Below are 26,622 nucleotides of genomic sequence, written 5' to 3'. Positions count from 1 at the left end.
AACTTCTAAAACAACTGATTTAGGTCATTAGGTGAAAGATGTAAAGTGTATGTTCTTTCTGTCTAAAATACTACAATGCAATTCTGACACTAACCACCTGGAGATCAGATTCCACAGGTTTTAAGAGCATGGTCCCCAACAAGACTACTCTCACTTCAGATGTCAGCTGCAAGTTCTTGGGGGTTCCAACACCACTCACACTTCTGACTAACTGGTACAAATCCAAGGGGTTCTCATGACTCCCCTCAGGTTTGATAATTTGCTAGAATTAATCAAAGAATCCAGGAGACGGCTATACTTCCTGTTACAGTTTTATTATAAAGGATTCAAATCAGGACCAGCTAAATGAAGAGACACATAGGGCCAAGTCTGAGAGAGTTGCAAATGCAGAACTTCCATCTTCCTCTCCCTGTGGAGTAAGGAAGTATCACCCCCATCAACCAGGAAACTCACCTGTGCTTCAGTGTCCAGAGTTTATATATATATATATATATATATATATATATATATATATATATATATATATATAAACGGGATATGGAGTACAGCATAGGGAATTGTCAGTGGAATTGTAACAGTTATATACGATGTCAGAGGGGTAATAGATTGGGGGCGGGGGATTATCACTTTGTGAGGGATGTAAATGTCTAACCTAGTACATTGTTTTGGACACCTGAAACTAATTAAAACAATGCTGAAAAAATATTTTTTTTGCATTGTATATTTTACACTATTACCATTTGTTATAGCAAAATGTAGTAGGAAGATTTTCCATAGAATTCATTCAAAAATATCTGTTATACATTAATTATATAGTTATATATCTTATAGTTTACAAATGTGAGCAGTTTCCCCTGCTGGCTACTTGAATGAAAAAGAAGAAAACAGGCAAACTGCTAACAAGGATTTATTTAAGTTTTGGGTTTAGTATATAGGATGTAACCAAATGGGATTTTCAGAAACTGCAGGTTCTGTTAAACAGAAGACTAGTAAACTGATGTGTGCTTCCTAGGGTATGATTCCTAATAAATCAGGAAAAGATTCTGCAGTGTTGCAGTTCTACTTGGCAGTAACTGACTGGACCCATATAGGGACAGTCTCCTTTAGAAAAGGCATGTATGTTCCTAATGTGTTTCTGTCCCTTTATCCATTTTGCTAATTTATATTATCTGCCTAGCTCCTGTAGAGATTTCAGTTTAAGACCTTTGATGAATTTTTCAATATTAAGATATCTTACAGGATATTTTCAATTTACTTACATATGCTGTGATCTGTATATTGTCAAGAGGAAAAAGGCATCATTTAATACCTAACTGGGCAAACTTTCAAAACTGCCTACAGAATTTAAAACATGTCTAAATTCTAAGAAAGTAGAAAAATATTTAGTGTTTTCATTATAAATTTTATGCTGGAGATGTATTATATATTAAGTGGCCCACTGACATAAGGGCAGTTTCTTATAAAGATGCCTTATCTAATGAGAAGATTCTAGAGAGACTTAACATATTTTACTGTGTGTAATGTGCACTTTTTAGCCCAAATTTGTGAGGGAAAAATAAGGATGAGCATTGTACATGGGTAGTACTAATTCCATATCTATATAAATGTTTTTAATTTCTTTTATTTATGCTTATGAGTTAAAAATGTAACTCTAGAAATCAATAATGATATCCATATGCAAAATAATACCCTGGAATATGATAATCAGTTTTGTTGAATTTACAATGAACTTGCAATGATGAAGAGTTCTAGGCCTTCTATGATGCATAAATATCATAAGTTTGTTACTGGTACATAAAATTCCTTTATGATACAAAAAACAAGTACCTAAATGTAAACACATAAAAATTTGAACTAAAAGATTAAAACGAAAGATTTTTTCCCCTGAAAGTTTGGACCAAGAACATGGGTGCGCATTGTATGCGGGAACACATTATACTCGGCAACATATGGTAGAACGCTGATTTTCTGTAGAAAAGTCAGTGGTTAAGTATAACGACTGTGTTGAATTTGGGGTTGAATTGTAGCTCTACCACTTATAGACTGTGTAATTTTGGTAAATTAATCTTTGTGCTTCAGTTTCCCTATAAAATGGGGACACTAAAACTACAGGTCTCATAGTATTATGAGACTCATGAGTTTATATATGTGTTTCGAACAGGGCCTGCATTTATGGCTACTACTAATTATTGTTATTGTGATTGACTCAGTAATTTTACTTCTTGTCTTTGTTTCCTCAGCTGAAAGTATAGGATGTACTCCATGGTTTCTTTCAGTTCTGAATTCTATTTCTGTAACTTTAAAGTTTTAAAATATTATGGGTTGATTAATTTCTGTATCTTTGATGGTATTTTACTAGTCTTGACATCTAATTAACTTTAATAGTTTATCAGATTAGCTACAGGGAAAAGTAGAGAATGTTTTATTTAACTCATCTTAAAATGAAAAAAAGACTGACCAACAAACTCCAAGTATTGGTGAGGATGTGGAACAACATACATTGCTGGTGGGAAACCAAAGTATTACAGTCAATATGACAGTACTTAGAAAGTTACATGTGTATTTACCAGCAATCGTACTCCTTGGAATTTACCCAAGATAAATAAAAACACATGTGGCTCACAAAAAGACTTTTATACAAATAAATATTCATAACGGCTTTATTCATATTAGCCAAAAGAAAAAAAAAAGGAAACAATTCAAATGAACATCACCTGAGGAATGGGTAAACAAATTGTGTTATACCATACAGTTGAATGCGAGCCAGCAGGAACATGGATGAATCTGAAAAGCATCATACTAAGTGAAAAAAGTGAGCCACCAAAAACTACAGTGTGTCCAATTCCATTTATATGAAGTCTAAAAATGGCAAAACTATAGTGACAGAAATTGGATCAAGGGCCTTGGGAACTTTTAGAGAGTGATGGAAATATTCTTGATTGTGGTTATATCAAGACTGCATATATACACATATCAAAAGTACCCAAAGTGTACACTTGTAATGGGTGGAGTTTAATGAATATAAATTATACCCCAATGGACCTGATTAGAAGGTATTTAGAACAGTTATTTAGAGTAGCAAATCAGTATTTATTGATCTATCCCAGAGTGGTATATAATTGGTATCTTAGTATTAAGGAATTTATAATATAATTAGAGGACATTAGTTCACAGAATCACATCTCTTAGAGAGGAATACTGAACCTCAGATACAAGCACACCAGTTCTGCTGTAACAAACTTTTTTTTTTGGATTGGCTATGTGAAACTGTCAGATCCTGTGGAGGAGATCCAGAGCCTTATGGTATAGCCTGGGGGCATAAGGCATGTCAACAACTAATTTCAAATGACATTTTATGAAATCTTCATGGGTTTAGGTTTTGAAGTCAGATTTAAATAGGATAGGTTGGTTAAGGACGAAGAGAAGAGATTATTTCAGGTGGCAGGGAAGGCTTTGATAAACATTGCTACGATTAAGGGATGGATACACTCAAAAAGACTGGAAAGGAAGGATTCAGCCATATTGTGGAGTTGTTGAGTGCTTTACCTACTGATGTGAGCTTCAGTCTATAAGCATTATGGTATTATTTGAGTTTTTAAAAAAGTGAGCAGTAGGAGCGCCTGGTTAGCTCAGTTGGTTAGAGCGTAGTGCTCTTAACAACAAGGTTGCTGGTTCGATCCCTGCCTGGGCCACTGTGAGCTGCACCCTCCACAACTAGATTGAAACTACTTAATTTGGAGCTGATGGATCCTGGAAAAACACATTTAAAAAAAGTGAGCAGTAATTCTGTGACTTTTCTTAAGAATTTCCTGCCTTAGGAGATTATTGTATTAGTCTAGGTAAGATATGAGTAAGGCCTGAACTAGGCTATCAGCAATGGACAGAGGAGGAAATTCAAGTCTTGGATTTGCCATTTTATTAGATTGATGTTAGAGGAGAAAAAGAGGAAGGGAAAAAATTCAAAGATCACATTTAGTTTTCTGGCCTCAGAGACACAAAGAATAGTGGTGCCATTATCTTGGGTGGGAAATGCAGGATGGATTTGCTGAGTAGAATTGCTGGGTCATACGGTAATTCTATGTTTAGTTTTTTGAGGAACTGCCAAACTTTTCCACAGTGGCTACACCATTTTACATTTCCACCACCAATGCACAAGGTTTCCAATTTCTCCACATTCTTGTCAATACCTGTTATTATCTGACTCTGATTATAGTCATCCTGGTGGGTGTGAAGTAAAATCTTATTGTAGTTTTGATTTGCATTTCCTTAATGAATATGATGCTGAGCACTTTTTCTTGTGCTTATTGACCATTTGTGTATTCCATTTTGGAGGAATGGCTGTCAAGTCTTTGCCCATTTTTAATTGGGTTAATTGGGTAACCCAATTAATCATTCTTTATATAGTCTTGATAAATATATAAATATATTAAATATATTATTATTTACATATATTAAATATATGATTTGCAAATTCTTCCATCCTGTAGATTGTCTTTTAACCTTGATGGGAATATTAATGGAAAAATTAGAGAAAAAACGTTAACTTTAAAGTTTAATTAATTTTTTTGTTGATTGCAAGTGCTTTTGAAAAACTGTTGCCTAATCCAGGGTCATATAAATTTTCTCCTGTGTTTCCTTCTAAGAGTTTTAGAATTTTAGCTCTTGGTTTTTGGTCCATTTAAAATTTTATATATGGTATGAAGTAGAGGTCCAAATTCATTCTTTTGCATGTAGATATCTAGTTGTCTCACCAACATTTGATGAAAAGACTTTTTTCCCTATTGAATGGTCTTGACTCCTTTGCTGAAAATTATTTGACCATAAAGGTATGGACTCTCAGTTCTCTTCCGCTGGTCTATATATCTATACTTAATGACAGTACCACACTGTCTTGATTAATGTAGCTTTGTGTAGTATGCTTTGAAATTGAACCAGATGAATCTTCTAATATGTTCTTCTTTTTAAAGATTGTTCTGTCAATTCTGTGTCCCTTGCAGTTACACATGAATTTTAGGAAAAACTTGTTCATTTCTGCAAAATGACATCTTGGATTCTGAAAGGGATTGCATTGACTCTGTATATTATTTTAATTAGTATTGCCAACTTAATGATATTATGTGTTCCAACCCATGAATGCAGGATGTTCCATTGATTTAGGTCTTTAATTTCTTTCAACAATGTTTTGTCATTTTCCAAGTCTTGTACTTCTTTGGTTAAATTTATTCCTAAGTACTTATTATTATTATTACTTATTTAAAAAATGATATTGTAAATGGAATTTTTTTTTCTTAATTTCATTTCAGAATGTTCATTATTAGAGTATAGAAGAACAACTGGTATTCGTGTATTAATGTATCCTGAAACTTTGCTGAACTCATTTATTAGTTCTAACAGTTTTTTGTGGATTCTTTAGGGTTTTCTATGTATAAGATTATACCATCTGTGACTAGAGATAATTTTATTTCTTCCTTTCCAATCTGGACAACTTTTATTTTTCTTGTCTAATTGCCCTGGCTTGAACTTCTAGGACAATGTTGAGTAGAAGTGCTGAACATCCTTGTCTTATTCCTGATTTTAGGGGGAAAGTTTTTCGTTTTTCACTATTAAGTATGATACCAGTGAGTTTTTCATAGATGCTTTTTATCAGGTTGAGGAAATTCCATTCTTTTCCTCGTTTGTTGTGTGTGTTTATCATGAAAGTGTGTTGGATTTTGTCAAATACCTTTTCTGTTTCTATTGAGATGTGTTTTTTCCTTCATTTTATTAATATGGTGTATATTGATTTTCACATTTGAACCGCCTTTCCTAGAATAAATCTTATTGGTTATGGTTTATTTTGTTGAGAATTTTTGCATCGATATTTATAAAAGATATTGATCTGGAATTTTCTTGTGATGTCTTTATCTGGCTTTGTATCAGGGAAACACTGGCCTCATAAAATGAGTTGATGTTAATTCTTTAAATATTTGGTCTCAACAGTGAAGCCATTTTGTCCTGGGCTTTTTTTGTTGTTGTTGAAAGCTTTTCAATTACTGATTGATTCAGTCACTTTATTTGTTATAAGTCTGGTGAGATTTTCAATTTCCTTGAGTGAGTTTTGGTAGTTTTTGTGATTTTAGGAATTTGATCATTTCGTCTAGAGTATCTAATTTGTTGATCATACTATTATATTTCTATAAGGTTGGTAGTAGTGGCCCTGCTTTTATTTCTGATTTTAATAATTTGAGCCTTCTCATTTTTCTTGTTCTGTGTACGTAAAAAATCTTGTCAAGTTTGTTATTTTTTCAAAGAACCAGCTTTTGGTTTTATTGATTTTTCTTTATTTTTATATTCCACATTTTGTTTATCTCTACTTCACTAGCATAGTTTGAAATGTTTTAATGACCATTTGTAATTCTTATTTTGTGAATTTCTTATTCATGGAATTTGCTTACTTTTTGTTGTTGTTACTGGTTTGTAGGAATTCTTTATGTATTATGGCATATGTTAACAAAGCCAAGATCTCTAGAATAATGTTGAATAATAGAAGGCAGGAGACATTCTTATCTTTCTTGACTATAATGGCAATGCATCTCACCATTAAATAGAATTGTAAGGTTGAGGAGCTTTCTTGATCTTCCTGAATTTCCAGGAGTCAATAATAATGATATATATGTTTCCCAGAAAATCACTCATGTAGTATATCCATACAGTACTACTTAGCAATAATAAGATAACAAACCTAAGAGTAGTACCATTTTACAGATGGTGTATTTTGTTGATAAGGAAACTAAGACAAACTAAGTGACTTATTCTGTATCATACAGCTAGTAAACAAGGGAGCTAGAATTCTATTTCAGGCATATTGGCTCCAGGAGCTGCATTTAACTATAGTTTAAAATCAACTCTTGTTCCTCAGAGGCCCAGCTTAGTACCTTCCCGAGACAATAATACACGTTTGTGAAATATCATTCCAGAGACAGTCTGTGTATGTACTATCAAATACATACATACATATGTTTTTCCTGCCTTTTTTAAAAAACCACAAATGGGAGCATACTGTAGTTTATACACTATTTTGCACCTGTTTTCTTTTTACTAAACTTGTATATCATACTGTTTTCAACTTTTGCTTCATTTATTTTATGTGTGTCTCTTAAGTGAATGGGTTTGGCTTTTTTTTTTTTTTTTTTTTTAACCAAAATGAGGGTTTTAAGCAGAATAATTTATCTGTACCAATTTATTTTTATCATCAAGATGTTTAAGGCTTACGTTTATCATATTGTTTTGTTTTTAATTATGCTTCTTGTCTCTCCTTTTCTACATTGTATTAGAGTGGATTGTATTTCATATTTACTCACTCGGGTTGTTGGATAGTTCTTTGTCCTGTTTCTGTTTTATTAATGGTTATCCTTCTGGAATAAAATAGCCCTTCAGGTTTATTAATATAGTTTCTTTTCACTATGCTTTGTTTCCATATTCTCATTCTGTTTTATGGATTTACATGAAATGATCCATAAAAATGAGCATTAAATAATCTAGTGTTTTAAAACAGTATATTTGTGCTATTAAATGTGAAGAAGTAAAGTTGATTTCAGTTGTGTTATTAAATCAACACTTAAATCAGTTATGCTGAAATTTCCCATTACATAATCTGATTTGTCATTTTCAAATTTAATAATAGCTGAACTAATTACCCCCACCCTACCAAAAGAAAGAAAGGAAACCCACAAGCAAGGTATACGAATAGCACATTTCTTAACTCTTGGTATGGTAAAGATTTGAGATTTAGCTCAGAAGGTGATCATTTTTCACTAGGTGTTTTTCTTATAATGAAGATAAACTGTTGCTAATTTGCAATGGTTTTCTAGTCCATGGTCAAGTTTTGTAAACTGTGAAATTCACTCTGTTATTTTTCATCTCTTTTTCACCCACAAAAAACACTGTAGAATTGCTTATTTTATGCAAATATTGAATAAACACCAACGTACAGTTTGGTATTTTGTACTAAACATTAGAAGATGCTAACATTTGTATTTCTAATCTTTTTTTTTTTTTTTTTTTAAGATTTTATTGGGGAAGGTGGACAGGACTTTATTGGGGAACAGTGTGTACTTCCAGGATTTCTTTCCAAGTTGTCCTTTCAACCTTAGTTGTGGAGGGCGTAGCTCAGCTCCAGGTCCAGTTGCCGTTGCTAGTTGCAGGGGGCGCAGCCCACCATCCCTTGAGGGAGTCAAACTGGCAACCGTGTGGTTGAGAGGCCGCGCTCCAACCAACTGAGCCATCCGGGAGCTCAGCAGCAGCTCAGCTCAAGGTGCCGTGTTCAATTTTAGTTGCAGGGGGTGCTGCCCACCATCACTTGCAGGAGTCGAGGAATCGAACTGGCAACCTTGTGGTTGAGAGCCCGTGCTCCAACCAACTGAGCCATCCGGGCGGCAGCTCAGCTCAAGGTGCCGTGTTCAATCTTAGTTGCAGGGGGCACTGCCCACCATCCCTAGTGGGACTGGAAGAGTTGAACTGGCAACCTTGTGGTTGAGAGCGCACTGGCCCATGTGGGAATCTAACCTGCAGCCTTCGGAGTTAGGAGCATGGAGCTCTAACTGCCAGAGCCACCGGGCCAGACCCTGTATTTCTAATCATAATTACTTAGATTTTATTTAGCGTAAGAAATGAAAGGTGAGGGGCAGCCTGTTGGCTCAGTTGGTTAGAGCGTGAGCTCTGAACAACAGGGTTGCCAGTTCAATTCCCACATGGGCCAGTGAGCTGCGCCCTCCGCAACTAGAATGAAACCAGTGACCTGACCTGGAGTTGTTGGGTCCTGGAAAAACACACACTGTTCCCCAATAAAAAAAATTAAACAAAAAAAAATGAAAGGTGAGCAAAAGTTTAATATGGTTAGTCTAACTGGAGCAAGAACACATATATAAAATGATAACTAGTAAGATTGTATAACTAAAGGCTCTTTTGAAAAAAAAATTACTTGTATCTCTTTAAAATTAAAACTGAAAAGTAATCCATGCATTTGGGGAACAAAAATTTGAAAGATAGAAAGAATCCATGGGAAAAAAATAAGCTGCCTAAACATCCCTATTTCTGATGTATCAAGATCATCTGTGTATGTATAGCTATATATTTTCTTATTTTTATATAAATGGCTACACATTGTTTTATAATAAAAAAACTAATCTTCACATCTTTATAAATGCCCCAAATTAAACTATTCGTCATACTATCCTGTGCATGCTCTCCTACCCAGCAATCCAATTAAATCCTTAACAATATTATCCTTGCTTTTCATCTTTCTCCTTGATTTTAGTTTCAAGTACTAGAAAGTGGTTCAGGCGGTTGAGTCTGTATTTCCCACCATTAGAAGACCTTTTGGAATGAAGTGATCTCTTAATTTCTTCCAACCCTAAACTTCTGTAATTAATACATAATAATAAAAAGTAGTCAGCACATTAGTTCTGTGTCTGTAGATTAAGCCTGATATGAGTTCCTATGATGTCAGATTTCTTATTGATTACATTTCTCAGTTTATTTATCATTCTAGTTATTGGTATAGTGGTGTGTGTGTGCGTTAAGGGAGACAGCAGATAGTATAATCTTTCTCTGATGATTCTGTGTAGGGTCGGTTTTTCTTTAAAAGGATTGAATGTTTAAGAAAGTTGGCTGTTTTCTAAGCCTGAAACCTCTGATGAACAGATGTAGAGAAAAGAGCTTTATGGTATTGAAGCAGTTAAGACCAACAATGGCCTTTGAAAATCTGAAGGTTCTGAAAAGATGAGATACCACGGTATCATCACCGTTCATCCAAGTCGCATTTCTCAGGTGATACTGAATATGCTGTGATTATCAGTACCCTTTCCCCATCTTCTTTTTGTTGCTTTGACTGATGTTATTGTCAATTATTTGACTGTGTTTTGCAAATGTGGAACAGTTAATTCCGAAAATCCTATTTTTGTGAGAGATTTTAATACAAATTATATTGGGTTTTTTAATTCTAGTTTCATCAGCTTTCTTAGAGATATATGTTTTAGGTCTGAGCCAAATGGTACCACCCACAGAAATTGTGTATGCCTTTTACATTCAACCCTAAGTAGCCTAATAAATGATCAGCTTCTCTGGTCTATTTTTATGGAACCAGAAACAAATTAGATGTCATTTGCTATTTATAGGATTAATTTCTTTTTACTATTCCCTTTTAGTAGGAAGAATATGGTAAGTTACTATAATATTTTTCCCTAAGAACAGATTAGGTGTTTTAAAAATAGCTTTTAAAAAAAAAAAGCTTCTCTGTGCTTTGCCGGACATTTCGTCCTGTCCAAAAGGGGCATATTCCTGGAGAATATGCACAAATATTGTTGGATCTTTTTAAAAATCTTTTTTCCTGGTTGTAGAAATTGAATATACAATTATTACTGAAAATTTGGAACATAAGGGAAGTACAAACTTATGAATGTTGTCCGTAATACTAGCTTTAACTACCTAAAAATAATCTATACCACTTTGTTGTATTGCCCTCTTTGCAAACTGTATATAATGTTGTTTTTATTGTCTTTATAAAATCAAACATAGATACAGAAAATTCACAAAACAAATATGTAGCTTAATGAATTATTACACATAAAATTCCCTCGTAACCACTACCTAACACAAGAAACACATCGCCAGCCACTCCAGAAGTGCTTCCATGTGTCTCACCCCACTTACAACCCCTCTTTTCCCCAAAGTAGCTACTATACTGACACAGTAATAACTTCTGGGAATTTCTTTATAGTTTTATCATCCTAGTGTGTGGCCCTGTATTCCATTACTGGGATTTTGAGAGTTCTTTGTATATTTTGGGTACAAATCCTTTTTCAGATACATGATTTGAAAATAATTTTTCCCAGTCTTTGCTTTGACTTCATTCTTTTCTTTTAAAAGTGTCCTTTGCAAGAGAAAATTTTTAATTTTAATGAAGTCCAAAGTACCAATTTGCCTTTTATAGATTATGCTTTTGGTGTCATATCTAAGAACTCGTTGACTAACCTTAGGTTATAAAATTATTCACCTGTGTTTTCTTCTAAATGTTTTATAGTGTTAACATTTTACATTGAGATAAACATTTTGAATTAATTTTTCTATAAGGTGTGAGGTATGAGTCAAAGTTCATTTTCATGCATATGGATGTCCAATTGCTGTGGCACCATTTTTGAAAAAAGATGATATTTTCTCTGTTGTACCTTTGTCAAAATCAATTGACTATGTTTTTGTGGGTCTGTTTCTGGACTTATTTTGTTGTATTGGATTGTGTGTCTATCCTTGTTACCACTCCATCTTGATTATTACAGCTTTATATTAAATCTTGAAATCAGGTAGTGTGAGACCCCCAACTTTGTTGTGCTTTTTAAAAATTGTTTTGACTAATTTGGCAGCTCAGCTCAAGGTGCCGTGTTCAATCTTAGTTGCAGGGGGCGCTGCCCACCATCCCTTGCGGGACTCGAGGAATTGAACCGGCAACTTTGTGGTTGAGAGCCCACTGGCCCATGTGGGAATCGAACCAGCAACCTTCAGAGTTAGGAGCATGGAGCTCCAACTGCCTGAGCCACTGGGCCGGCCCTATGCATTTATTTCTTGATAGACTCAGGTTGCTTCAATATCTTGGTTATTATTAATAATGGTGATGGGGGGTTTTCTGCTACCTTGTCTCCCAAATTGCTGATTTGATTCTCTGCTTCATCTAATCTGTTGATTCCCTCTAATGTATTGTTAATTTCAGTTATTCTTCATTTTTGACTTTTAAAAATGTTTTCTGTCTCCATTTTATGTTTCCTATCTCTTTGTTGAAGTTCTCACTGAGATCATTGATCATCCTTATAGCTGGTGTTTTGAACTCTGCATTTGGTAGTTTGCTTGTCTCTGTTTTGTTTAGTTCTTTTCCTGGAGCTTTGTTCTGTTCTTTCATTTGGGCATGTTTCTTTGTCTCCTCATTTTGACTGCCTCCCTGTATTTGTTTCTATTCATTAGGTAGAGCTGTTACCTCTCCTGATCTTGGTAAAGTGGCCTTACATAATAGGTGTCCTGTGGGGCCCAGTGGTGCAGTCTCCCAGGTCACCGAGCCAGGTGCTCCAGGTGTATCCCTTGCGTGGGTTGTGTGTGTCTTCCTGTTGTAGCTGAACTTTAGTTGCTGTTTGCATATCAGTGGGAGGGACTGACCCTCAGGCTGATTGGTTGTGAGGACTGGCTGTGACCACGGTGGAGGAGCTGTTGTGCAGGGGCTGTTGTGCATTCTGATCCTCCAGAGGTGAATTCACTTTAGTGGGGCTCTCGTGCCTGCCAGGTCTGTTCATTGGGTGTGTTGTTTGTGGAAGTGGTTGGGTGGTATTCTGGTGTGGTCTGAAGCTGGCTACCAGGTGTGTGGGTTATGGGACCTCTTGGGAGGGGTGCTGGTATAGACCAAGGTCAGCTGTTGCCTGTACCCTGCCCAGGGTCACCGGTTATGAGGTACAAAGTAATCTGCAGATGTTTGCCACTTGTGCTAGTCTTGGTGGTACCTGGGAGAGGCTAAGCTGTGAACTAAGGCTGGCTGTTGCTAGTGCTGGGCTTGGGGCTGCTCAGCAAGAAGTAAGGGCACACCAAGTCCAGATGCTGCTTGTTTGAGGTTTGTGAACCTTTGAGAGATTTTAGGCAAGTCCACAGCATGAGCCAAGACAGGCCATTTGTATGGAAGAGCCACTGGAAGCAGCTTGGATAGGCCCACAAGTTGGGTGGGCGGGTTTTCAGGGAATCACCACATTGGGGCTAATGTTGTTAGTAGGTTCTTACAGACTCAGATGTAGTGCCCTCCTGTGCATGCAGGTGGATGGGTGGGGGGACTCAACAATGGGACAATGGTTTCTGCCAGCATGTCTGTCTGGGAGAAAGCTGCCCCGCCAGCCCTGACGCCAGATAATTCAGTTCCTCCAGTATGTCCATGGTGCCTTTTGATTTGTTGACCAAGTGTTGGAATTCAGAGCAAGTGAGTCTGTCAGTAAGTTTGTGAGTGGGCATTCTAAGGGGATTGCCTGGGTTTCCAGCAGCCCTCCATCTCACTCAGCCACAGTCTGCTCTAGTTTTCACAGCCAGAAGTTATGATGACTTCTCTCCCCGGCACTTGAACTCTGAGCTGGGGAGGCTGGTGTGGGGCTAGGACCCCTTGCTCCTCACGGGGACCTCTCAGCCAAGATATCCCTCCTGATTTTTAACTGCTACAACTGGCTGTGGGACCAGCCCATCCTGCATCTCTCCCCTCCTGCCAGTCTCAAAGTGGCTTCTTCTGCATACCGTTAGCTATAACACTTTGGTTGAATTCACAATGATGGTTCTGTCCTTTAATTGTAATTTTGAGGTGGTCCTGGGGAACAGGTGAGCATAGCATTTACCTACTTCACCATCTTGACTGGAAACATGTTTTTGTTTGTTTTGTTTTGGCATTTGTCCTGTTCGTGCTTTGCTGAGCTTCTAGAATCTACATTTATGTGTTTCTGTCCAACCTGAGAAGTTTTGTGCTATTACTAAAAATCTTTTTCTCTACCAATTTATGTTTCCTCTTCTTAATACAACACCAGTGTTATGAAACGTAGACAATTTGATATTGTTCCATAAGTCACTAAAGTACTATTCATTTTTTTCAATCTTTTTGTCCCTCTCTGGTCTTCAGTTTAGATAATTTCTGTATCTGTCTTCAAGTTTACTGACTCTTTTCCTCTACCATATCTGTTCTGCAGTTGAGCCCATGCGATGAGATTTGTGTGTGTTTTTTTAAATTTCTGATACTGTATTTTTGTTCTAAATTTTCCATGTCTTTTTTTATAATTCCTATTTCTCTAAGAACATACGCCTTTCCAATTGTTTCAAGAGTGTTAACTGTTATCTCATTAAGTATGGTTATAATAGCTGCTTTAAAATTTTTATGTGATAATTCCAACATTACTTATCTTAAAATAGGCATATGTTTATCCTTTTACCCCCTTGATAATTTGTGACATTTTCTAGTTGTGTATGCACGTGTTTTATTTGTTTTTGCATGTAGAGTAATTCTGAATTTTATGCTGGACATTTTGAATATTGTGTTATTTCTGAGTCCTGTTAATATCATTTGGAGAATATTGATTTGTATATGTGTGTGTGTGTGTTTTTGGTTTTTTTCCTTCAGACTCTAACTCGTTTAAATGGCAAGTTTTGTCTTACTTTCTATGGCTGAAGTTCTGAGTTCTGTTTAAACCTTCTCTGTGTTCTTTGTATTTGACTGGAACAGTGCATCTCAATGACAGGCTGGGGTTTGGGCAGTAGTTTATATATAGATTAGTTCTTTTTAATGTGGCCTTTGCCACACACTTCTTTAAGTCTGTTTTACACACCACAAATCAGTATTTTGTTGGTTTATACACAGCATTGGGGCATCTCTTTTCCAGCTCTCTCCTCTCCATGATTTCCTGCATGTTCTTCAGTTTCCAGTGGCCTTTTCCCACTTCCTCTAACTAGAAAAACAGGTTTCTGTGAGAGTTTTAGACCTCTTTTACAGTTCACCATAACTAGGGCTGCCCTTAGGTGAAGTGAGGAAAGAAGAGAGAAGGAAAAAAGATAAAATTCCCCTCATACTTTTTGGATTACAAGGGCCCTGTTTTTCCGTTTTTCTGGCCAGAGAGATAGGTTGTCTTACAGGGTTTTTCTGTTGCTAGGGCAGTGCAATTCTATGGCTTAGGAGAGAAAAAAAGAAGAAGAAAAAAAAGGCATTCTCCCCCACAATCTCCAGGTCTCAGGGTTCTCTTTTCCCAGTTCTTTGGACAGAAAAAAGGAATTTCTTTAAGTTTTCTTGTCAGCACCTTCCAACATAGTTCTGTAACTCAGGCCACTCTTAGGCCAAAGCTGGGAGATAAAGGAGGAAAATAAAATCAGAAAACTCATGGTCATACTTATGAGTCTTCAAGTTTGACTTCTTTCCCCAATCATTAATATTACCTGTTTATAGAATATTAATGTATATCCTTTGGCCATACGTTGGTGGATTAGGTACTTTCTAAGTGATTTGAATGATATTTGTGTATTTAAGGAATATTAACCTTTAATTGTATTTGCTCTGGATGTTTGATTTTTGTGTTTGATTCCATTTTTTTGACATAAAAGTTTTTAAATGCATTAGTCTTTTGTGAGTTAAAAATAACGTTGGTAGTGACGTCAGAAACATGGCAGCATGAGAAGTGCTCCTTGATACCTCCTCTGGAAGTTATAACAAATTGAACAGCTATAATTCAACAAAGGGTTCCCTATGCAACACACAAACACAGCTGAGAGATCCGTGCACTGAAACATGTGAAGGTGGGCAAATCAGGGTGAATAGGGGAGGAGCGAAGGGAGAAGTGCAGAGATGAGGACTGCGGGTACAGCCTGGAGCTCATTGAGGTCCCAGGAGAGGGGAGCATTGAGACTACAGGAGCACTTTCTGTGGCCCCAGCAATCCTGCCTGAATAAATCAGCATATAATATGGCTAAATCCAGAGATGGGGCAGAGACCTTGGGGCAAAGACAATACAGAAGGGCTCCAACAATTTCGGTGTAACAGCCTTCACCACCACTCAGAAAACAAAGCCCTGGAGCCTGGCCGCCGCCTCCGACCTTCTCAGAGCTCCCTCCATCACGCCCTCCTAGTGCTAGCAGTGGGCCCCAGAAAGAAAAAAGTGGCATTGTTGGATTAGGAGCAGAATATCTACAGCCCTGAGAGCTGGAGAGACAGTTCCGGAGTGGTAGATGCACAGTGGGGCTACGTCTGGTGACAGGGAAGGAGGTGTAGGGGTGAGGCAGCTGTGGTCTGGCAGTCGCCAGTGCACGCAGAGAGCAGACCCATTGTGCCTGCTGCCTCTCCCAGCCCACCCTGCCCCCACTGTTACCGCTGATTGCAGCGGGGGCACCAGGGCTGCTGAAACACATAGCTCTGGAGCTGGCTGCAGGGGCGGCACTGGGATTTCAGAGGCTCAGAACCCCAGTGCCCACCACATTCTTCCACAGGAGTGGTGTACTGAGACCCAAGCAACCTGGTCAGACGAGATTCCCACCTCCCCAGGGAAATCTCCTACCAGGGGAGTAGACTGGACAGCACAAGAGAAAATGTAAAATGCTCCAGCACCACCTACTGGAAAGCAAAAGAAAGACCTTTTCATATCAACCTGCTGCAGAATCCACTCCTATAAATGCCCAGGAAAAGAAATAATTCATTAATTGCCATGAATAACCAAGGTAACAAGGCAACTCAGAAAGAATTCCAAAATATGAACTTATAGATGCGAAAATATGTGACTTAAATGATAGAGAATTCAAGATTGCAGTTCTGAAAAAATCTCAAATGAAGTGCAATAAAACTCAGGCAGTTTAATGAACTCAGAACAAAAAATATTTTAACAATGAGACTGAAATTTTGAAAAAGAACCAAATAGAAATTCTGGAGCTGAAGTAAAAGAGATGAAGAATGAAATAGCCGGTTTAGGAAACAGAGCTGACCAGATGGAGGAAAGAATTAGTGATATCAAAGATAGAGATCTGGAAATGACGCAGATGGAAGAAGAGAGAGACGTGAGAGTTAGATATGAAAGAATTATCTGACTCCATCAGAAAGAGTAATATATAAATAATGGGTATAACAGAAGAAGAAGAAAGGGAGAAGAGCACAGAGAGTCTATTCAAATAGTTGACGAGAACTTCCCAAACCTATGGAAAGAAGTGGATCCTCGAATCAAAGAAGCAAACAGAACACCTAATCACCTCAATCCTAACAGGCCTTCTCCAAGGAACATTATATTGAAGCTGTCAAAAATTCATGACAGAGTTATCAAGGCAGCCAGGGGTAAAAAGACTAACCTATAAAGGAAAGCCCGTTAGATTATCATTAGACTTTTCAGCAGAAACTCTAAAAGCCAGTAGGGAGTGGAATCAAATATTCAAACTATTGAAAGATAGAAATTACCAGCTAAGAATAATATATCCAGAAAAATTATCCTTTAGATATGAAGGAGGAATAAAGACTTTTCCAGATATACAGAAACTGAGTGAATTTTGCATCCCAAGGCCTGCAGTACAGGAAATACTGAAGGAGGCTATTTGAAACAAAAAGACAAAAGGATACAAAACTATGAGCAAGGTTACTAACAGACAGACAGAAGCAGGAAATGGCAACCTCTATACAGAATAGGGCATTATACATTTAAAGGGTAAAGAAGATTAAAAAAAAATTGCTACTGTATCTCAGAAAAAAAACAACTCACAGCATAAAAGCAAAGGTCTGAATTTGCAAAGGGGAATGAAAATAAGCATGCTGAAAAAAAGGACTACTGTATATATGAACCTTTCATTTACATAAACTTAATAGTAACCATAACCACTCCCAAAACATCCAGAACTGAGATACATAAAAAAGAGAGAACAGGGGGAAAAAAAATCATACAATGCCACCAAACAAAAAGGCAAAAAAACAATGGAGACACTGAATTTCCAGAAAACAAAAGACAAAATAGCTATAGGAATGCATCATATGAGTATATCAATAATCACCCTAAATGCAAATGGACAGAATTCACTAATAAAAAGACAGAGTAACAGATTGGATCAAAAAAACAAAATCCAACCATATGCTGTCTCCAAGAGACATATCTCAGCTACATAGACTCAGAGTTAAAGGGTGGAAAGTGATAGTCCATGCAAATGGCATCCAAAGAAAAGTGGGTGTAGCCATACTGATATCTGATAAAACAGACTTCAGGATAAAAAACAACGACAAAGATCAACATTCATAATGATAAAGGGGACAGTACAATAATAAGACATAATTATCAATATATATGCTCTCAATCAGGGAGCACCAAAATATATAAAGCAACTAACTAACCGAACTAAAGGGAGAAACCGACAAAAACACAATTATAGTAGGTGACCTAAATATGCCATTGGAAGCTATGGATAGATCATCCAAACAAAAAAATCAATATGGAAATATCAGCCTTAAATGACACATTAGACCGAATGGACATAATTGACATTTACAGCGCACTTCAACCTAGAACACCAGACTATACATTATTTTATAAGTGCACATGGAACATTCTCAAGGATAGATCATATGTTGGAACACAAAACTAGGCTCAGCAAATTTAAGAAGATTGAAATCATACCAAGCATATTCTCTGACCACAAGGCTTTGAAATTGGAGATCAACTGCAAAACGAAAGCAGGAAAAACCACAAATACGTGGAGATTAAACAACATGCTATTAAAGAATGACTGGGTCAAAGAAGAAATAAAAGGAGAGATCAAAAGATACATATAAATAAATGAGAATGAAAATACATCATATCAAAATTATTGAGAAGCAGTGAAAGCAATATTAAGAGGGAAATTTGTAACATTACATCTTAGAGAACTAGAAAAAGAACAAATGAAACCCAAAGTTAGCAAAAGGAAGGAAATAATAAAAATTAGAACAGAACTAAATGAAACAGAGAACAAAAAAGATAATAGAAAAAATTTATGCAACAAAGAGCTAGTTCTTTGAAAAGATTAATAAAATTGATAAACTCTTGGCTAGACACACTAAGGAAAAAAAGAGAAAGACCCTAATCAGAAATGAAAGAGGAGAAGCTATGATGGATACCATAGAAATATAAAGGATCATATGAAAATACTATGAAGGACTATACTCGTATGCCACCAAATTCAATAACCTAGAAGAAATGGACAAGTTCTTAGAAATATATAATCATGAAAAACTGAAAAATCTAAATAGACCAACAGCAAGGAAATTGAAACAATCATCCAACCCCTCGCCCCCTGCCACCAAAACCAGATGGCTTCAATAGTGAATTCTACCAAACATTCTAAGATGATTTAATACCTGTCCTCAAACTCGTGAAAAAAAATTGAAGAAGAGGCAATACTTCCTAATTCATTTTTTGAGGCCAACATTACCCTGATACCAAAACCTGGTAAGGATAACACAAAAGAAGAAAACTACAGACCAATATCTCTGATGAATACAGATGCAAAAATCCTAAATAAAATACTAACAAATCAAATACAACAATACATTAAAAGGATTATACATCATGATCCAGTGGGGTTTATTCCAGGGACACAAGGATGGTTCAACACATGCAAATTGATCAACAAAATAAAAGATACAAGTCTTATTACATCAATAGATGGAGAAAAAGCATTTGACAAGATACAACATCCATTTATAATTAAAACACTTAGTAAAATGGGTATAGAAGGATAGAATCTCAACATAATAAAGGCCATATATGACAAACCCTCAGCTAATATCATACTTAATGATGGAAAACTGAAAGCTTTTCCTCTAAAATCAGGAACAAGACAGGGATGCCCCCTGTCACCAGTGTTATTCAACATAGTATTGGAAGTCCTAGCCAGAACAGTCAGTCAAGAGAAAGAAAGAAAAAGCATCCAAATTGGGAATGAAGAAGTTAAATTGTCACTTTTTGCACATGACATGATTCTTTATATAGAAAACTCTAAAGACCACCAAAAACCTATTAGAAAATACAGTAAAATTGCAGGATACAAAAGCAATGCACAAAAATCCACTGCATTCCTATATACGAACAATGAAATTTCAGAAAAAGAAATGAAAAAAAATTCCTTTTACAGTTGCAACAAAAATAATAAAATACCTAGGAATAAACTTAAAGGATTCGAAGGACCTATACACTGAAAACTGTAAGACTATTATTAAAAGAAATTGGAAGCAGACAAAGAAATGGATATTCTGTGTTCATGGATTGGAAGAATCAACATAGTTAAAATGTCCATATTACTCAAAGCAATATGCAGATTTAATGCAGTCTCCCATCAAAATCCCAATGGCACTTTTTCAAGAAATAGAACAAAAAATCACCAGATTTGTATAGCATCACAAAAGACCCTGAACAGCCAAAGCAATCCTAAGAAAAAAAAGAACATGGCTGGAGGTATCACACTTCTGACTTCCATTTGTACTACAAAGTGACAGTAATTAAAACAGCATGGTATTGGCAGAAAAACAGACACAAAGATCAATGGAATGGAAATGAAAACCCAGAAATAAACCCATATATATCACGCGCCCGCGCGCACACACACGAGCAGATAATTTTTGACAAAGGAGCTAAAAACATACAATGGAGAAAATAAATTATCTTCAATATATGGTGCTGGGAAAACTGGAAAGCCACGTGCAAAAGAATGAAACTAGACTGCTGTTACCATATACCAAAATTAACTCCAAGTGGATCAAAGACCTAAACAAGACCTGAAACAATAAGTTGCATAGAAGAAAACACAGGTACTAAACTTAGGAACCTTGGGTTCAGAGAGGATTTTATGAATTTGATCACAAAGGCAATGGAAGTGAAAGCAATAATAAATGAATGGGACTATATCAAACTAAAAGCTTCTGCACAGCAAAAGAAACCATCAGCAAGACAAAGAGACAACCAACAGAATGGGAGAAGATACACAGTCTGACAATTAAGTTCTTGAACTTGTTGCAACGATGTTGCTAATCTTTTTTTAATATCAGAGGGATTATTCATTATGAATTTGTACTAAATGGACAAACTGTTAACCAAGTTTACTATTGGAAGGGCTGAAAAGGCTGCGTGAAAAAGTTAGACAACCTGAACTTTTCGCCAACAATTCATGGTTTTTGCATCACAACAATGCACCAGCTAACATGGCACTGTCTGTGAGGGAGTTTTTAGCCAGTAAACAAATAAATGTATTGGAACACCCTCCCTACTCACCTGATCTGGCCCCCAGAGACTTCTTTCTTTACCCAAAGACAAAGGAAATATTGAAAGGAAGACAGTTTGATGACATTCAGGACATCAAGGGTAATACGGTGACAGCTCTAATGGCCATTCCAGAAAAAGAGTTCCACAGCTGCTTTGAAGGGTGGACTAGGTGCTGGCGTCGGTGCATAGCTTCCCAAGGGGAGTACTTTGAAGGTGACCGTAGTGATATTCAGCAATGAGGCTTGTAGCACTTTTTCTAGGATGAGTTCGCGAACTTCATTGTCCAACCTGACCTTGTATTGCAAACAATGCCTCTGATAAGCAGCTAATATCCAAAATACGTAAAGAACTTGTACAACTCAACAACAAAAAAACAAACAATCCAGTTAAAAATGGGCAGATGATCCAAACAGACACTTCTCCCAAGAAGATATACAAATGGCCAACAGATATATGAAAAAATGCTCAACTTCACTAGCTCTTAGGGAAATGCAAATCAAAACCACAATGAGATATTACCTCACACCTGTTAATATGGCTATCACCAACACGACAAATAATAGTAAGTGTTGGGGAAAAAGGAACCCTCATACACTGCTGGTGGGAATGTAAATTGGTACAGCCACTATGGAAAACTGTATGGAGGTTCCTCAAAAAGTTAAGAATAGACTTACCATTACAACCCAGCAATCCCTCTCCTGGGTATCTACCCCCAAAATTTGAGAACATTTATCCCTAAAGATATATGTACCCCGATGTGCACTGCAGCATTATTTACGGTGGCTAAGATATGGAAACAACCAAAGTGTCCTTCGATAGATGACTGGATACAGAAGATGCGGTATATATACACAGTGGAATATTTCTCAGCCATAAGAAAAGATGAAATACTGCCATTTGCGACAACAGTGATGGATCTTGAGATTATCATGTTAAGCTATTGAAATAAGTCAGACAGAAAAAGTCAAGAGCCATTCATATGTGGGATATAAAACTGAAAGCAACAAGGGAACAAGACAACAAAGAAACAAAAATTCATAGATACAGTTAAGTGGTTACCAGAGGGTATGGGGCAGTGGTGGTAGAAGAGAGAAAAGAGGGTCAAATATATGGTGATGGAAGAACTGACTGTGTCGTGAGCACACAATGCAATTATAGATGTTTTATTTAAATGTACACTTGAAACCTATGTAATTTTACTAACCAGTGTCACCCCAATAAATTTAATAAAAATAAGTAAAACAAAACAAAAAAAATGCTAATAGCCTTGTGCGTGTTCTCCTCAGTCAGAAAATGTGTTTTTCTAGTTTTAAAAATATTTTTTCTCCAATTTAAAGTAAACTTGCTTAAAGTTATAAAGTGGTTGCTTCAAAATTTAAATAATTCAGATATCTAGGCTAACAAGTAATGCTCCACTTTATCAGAGAAAACATTAATGTTTCAATACATATTCTTCCACACTTTGTAATAAATTTGCAATATATATACTACTTAGATTTTAAGCCATTTAATTTTTTAAAGTTGTTTATTTAATTGAGGGATAATTTACATAATGCATCTATTTTAAGTATACAGTTGGAGTTTTGACAAGTGTATACACTTGTGTAATTCACTACCCCAATCAAGTTACAGAATTCTATCACCCCCCGTTTCTTTAGGCCCTTTTTGTAGTCACGTTCCCCTATTCTCCCCCCTACCAGCCCAGGCCACCATGGAACTATCACTTGAGACTAGTTTTGCCTGTTTCAGAATTTTTCAGGGTAATCATATAGTATATGTACTCTTTTGTTTCTTGTTTCCTTTGCTGAGCATAATGCTTTGATACTCATCTGTTACTGCATGTATCAGTAGTTTATTCCTTTTTATTGCTGTGAATATTTCATTGTGTGAGTATACTACAACTTTATTATACATTTCTTTGTTGGTAGACGTTTGTATCGTTTGCAGTTTGGGGCTTAAAACTGCTGTGTAGAGTATTTTGTGTGCCTATGTTTCCATTTCTTTTGAGTAAATGTAACTATTTAGGGAATTTCTCCATCATATAGTAAATGTTTATTTAACTTGATAAGCTTGTGTTAAAGTGTTTTCTAAAATGATTGTACCATTTTACACTCCCATCAGCAATGTAATGAGTTTCAGTTCCTCATGTTGTCCATTTATCAAATTATTAATAATGTTTTCTTATATTTTGTAAGTAACTTTAGTATAGATTCCTTAAAGTGGGGTTTTTGTGTGAAATGATTAAGTGCATATTGAATTTGCTAGATTTTGCTGTATTTTTCTTGTTTTTACGTTACCATTACTAATATAGGAGAGTGTGTGTCTCTCTTCTACCTCACATCAGAATGTGATTAATTTTTGCCATTCTAATAGGTACAAAATGAAATCTTAATATAGTACTAGTTTTAATTTCTCTTCAACTGATGTTGAACATAGTATCATATATTTAATGGTTGTTTCCTTTGTTTTTCTCTTTGAACTACCCATATCTCTGCCAGGTTTTTTTCTTTGCTGTTTTTAGAAAATCTTTATATATTAAGGCTATCTGGTTATTTTTCTTTTGTTTTTGAAACTTTTTACATATTAGGGATGATAACCCTTTGCAAACGTAAGGTTCAAACATTTTTTCCAAGTTCACCATTTGTATTTTTGGTCTTTTTCCATGACTTCTCCCAACTTTTCTTTTTATATTGTTAAATATATCAGTCTTTTTCCTTATTGTTTGGGATTTGGGTCATAGTTAGGAAAAGTTTCTCACTCCCTGATCACAAAGGACCTTGGTCGTATTTCTTTGTAGTACTTGTATAGTTTTATTTTTTATATTTGTATTTCTGACCCCTATGTAATTGTGATGTCCAGTTTGAGGAACAGGTGTTACTTTTTCCCCCAAATACCTGCTTGATATTGAACATAGTGTTGCTGTGTATCCCTAATATGTAAAGTGTTTCTCCCAACAACACTTTTATCAAATCTTATTTTTCCTCAGTGACTTGATGTTGCCTCTTTAAGCTATTTAGCATAATGTTTATTATATATGTGTAAGCCATTCAGCATAATGTTTACTATATAAGATATGGGATAGGGCTATATAATTTTTATAATTTTTTCCAAATATGTTCCCAGTTTTCTCAACATTTATTTATTCTCTAATTGTATGCTAAATTCCAAAATACACCTATACGAGTTTGTTTCTGGACTCTGTTTTAGATTGATTTATTTGTCCTACTTCTAGTATTCTAGAGCTAAAGGTAGTTTTGTATTATTTTTTGGTATTTGGTAGAGCAAATGTCCCCATTCCCTCATTATTTCTTGTTTCTGATTTTTTTTTGGATGTGCTACACATATGAATTTACTTAATTTCTCTATCATGAGCTTTAATATTTTGCGTATTATAGTCTTATACTATTTGTTAAGTAAATATTTGTGGAAGTTAGACCACTTTTAGGGGTGGTATAGAGAGACTAAGTATTCCTTTTTAGTTCAACAAATATTTATGTAATATTAACTGTCGGAGGTAGGGTGTATAGGACGTACAGAGGTAATATAAAAATGAGTGAGACACATTGTGCCTGCCTACCTGTCTAAGAGAGAAATACTTGCAATATAATACAGTAAGTGCTTCATGGTGTTTTGGAGCAGGAAGGGAGTAGGATCAGCTCTTCCTACTAGAGATGAGATTTTACAAACATATTACATTTAATCTAAATTTTGAAAGATTTTGAGTGGGAATTTGTTAGGCAGATAAGAAAGAAGATGGATATCGGTGAACTAGTTAGAAAATTTTAATGTAAAATAATTCTTGTAATAAGGATACTAATACTTGATCATTCAAAGTTCTTAAAGTCTTAACACGGAAGATTTTTTTTTACAGGTAGATTAATTCCACTTTATATGGAATTTAGCTCCAATTTCCTCATTTTAGGAGTGAGAAGTTAGGTGACTTTCCTATGGTTATACATTCTTGAAAGAACTGTTACTGAAACACTTTGTTCTAGGGAACTTTCAGAGCAGGCAAATTGGTAAAAGTATATGGGGCAGTCTTGAAAGTATGTTAGAAATGGAATACAAATAACAGTTAACAAATAATGTTTTTTATTGCAGTGTAGTGTTAATTTAGGAAGGTACACAAGACCTATAAATATATTTTATTTAGTTACAAAGAAGTTTTCTGGCAAGAATTAAAATTTTCAGTGACTTAAAAATGAGATAGGTAGTTAGCTGCTTAAGTTATATAAAGGGCATGGAGAAAATTGGAAGTCTAGTGAAATCCGTTTTGGAGGTGTTTTTTTTAAATTGGTGAATTGGTGAATAGCTAACATTTAATGTAGTGCTTAGTATGCCTGAGTACTAGTCTGTGCTTACATTTATTAACTTATTTAACCCTTATAACTACTCAATTACTTAAGTTATTGTTTTCATTTTACACATTAGGAAAATGAGGCTCCCCAAGTCACAGCTTATAAAGAGTGTTGCCAGGATTCCTGTATAGGTAGTGTCATTCCGGAACTCAGGTTCTAGAGCCTCTCACTTACGAGATTCAGTTAAAATTGGGTAATCTGATATAAAGGAACTGGTAGCAGAATCACCAGGGAATTTACTGGTTATCTGTAGTGTCTACATATCTAATGAAGCAGATTTGATAAAGGCCATATTTTGTGTGAATCAGGTTTATGGGGGAAGCAGTTGTCTGCGTTAAATTCATTATTTTTTCCCATTGCATTTTTCTTTGGAATGTCTGTGTTACAGTTGACTAAACACTGGCATGTGGTATGTGAAAGGAAAAGAAAGACCACTTACCGAGTTGTCTTTTGTGTATTTTCTTGTATTTGAACATTATTAATAGATGGGACTCCTCCTATTGTTAGAAACATACTATGAGTACATCTTGAGTTGTTGTGCGTGTTTTTAATAGTCTCTGTGTTGTACTATTTCTTCTGCTGATGGGCTCACTGCATCAGGATTAGGTAAATCTAAATCTTTAAGTCTGATACAGACAGGTTTCCAAGATATAAGGCTTCCAAGATATAAAGATTTAATTAACTTTTAGAAGTTTATGTATAGTATATGCTTATATACTACTATATAGAGTAGGAATCTTTTTTTTAAGCACCACAGGTGATTGTGATGATGAACTAGCTTTAGGAATTACTGTACTAGGAATTACTGTAGACCACACTTGCTTCTCAGTGAAGTTCTAGACCTGAGATAATTTTGTATGTGCTGTTGAAAAGTGATCTTACGTTAATTATTCTTAGCAGCTTTTGCTTTTCCTGACTTTTTTCTTTTCTTATTTCTCTACAGTAGTTTATGCCAACGTGGCTTCATTCATACAGATGAACCAAGGATTGGGATAGCAGTATAAAATTAGAATCAGACAGCTGATTGCCCAGCAGGATGCCATCAACTAACCGAGCAGGCAGCCTCAAGGACCCTGAAATTGCAGAGCTCTTCTTCAAAGAAGATCCAGAGAAGCTCTTCACAGATCTCAGAGAAATTGGCCATGGAAGCTTTGGAGCAGTGTATTTTGTAAGTGTTAAAGGTTTAATGTCAGTGACCAGCATTTACTTAATACCCAGTCCTGGAAGAGTTAAAAACAATAATATAAAGAGATACAGGCCACAGTCCATTTTATAGTCACTTGCATAGGTGTGTGTGTGTATAATATGAAAGCAGATGGTTTTATTTATTGAGCTTTTTGGATTATTGGAAAAATGGGAAAGGATATTATTTTGCTTGAATTTACATGTTTAGAATTTTTAGCACACTGTTGGTCTTATCATTTGTATTGCTATGGAATTCAACATTGCAGAACACTGATTTCTGTAAAGTTCCATACAGAGTCAAT

General features: G+C 35.8%; 1 protein-coding gene across 3 annotated transcripts in view; it reads left to right on the top strand.

Moving 5' to 3' along the window:
• TAOK1 (TAO kinase 1) overlaps positions 1–26,622 on the top strand; it is a 140,824-nt gene that overhangs the window by 29,240 nt on the left and 84,962 nt on the right. For all 3 annotated transcript variants that reach the window (XM_019739502.2, XM_074320800.1, XM_019739501.2), the window contains one exon: positions 26,079–26,303. In XM_019739502.2, the coding sequence (XP_019595061.1) occupies positions 26,172–26,303 (132 nt within the window). In that variant the 5' untranslated portion in view covers positions 26,079–26,171. The remainder of the gene's footprint in view (positions 1–26,078; positions 26,304–26,622) is intronic.

Source organism: Rhinolophus sinicus, linkage group LG15 (assembly GCF_036562045.2).
Source record: "Rhinolophus sinicus isolate RSC01 linkage group LG15, ASM3656204v1, whole genome shotgun sequence".
Classification (NCBI taxonomy): domain Eukaryota; kingdom Metazoa; phylum Chordata; class Mammalia; order Chiroptera; family Rhinolophidae; genus Rhinolophus; species Rhinolophus sinicus.
Note: the sequence above shows the minus strand (reverse complement) of the source record. Positions and strands in the feature narration are given on the sequence as shown.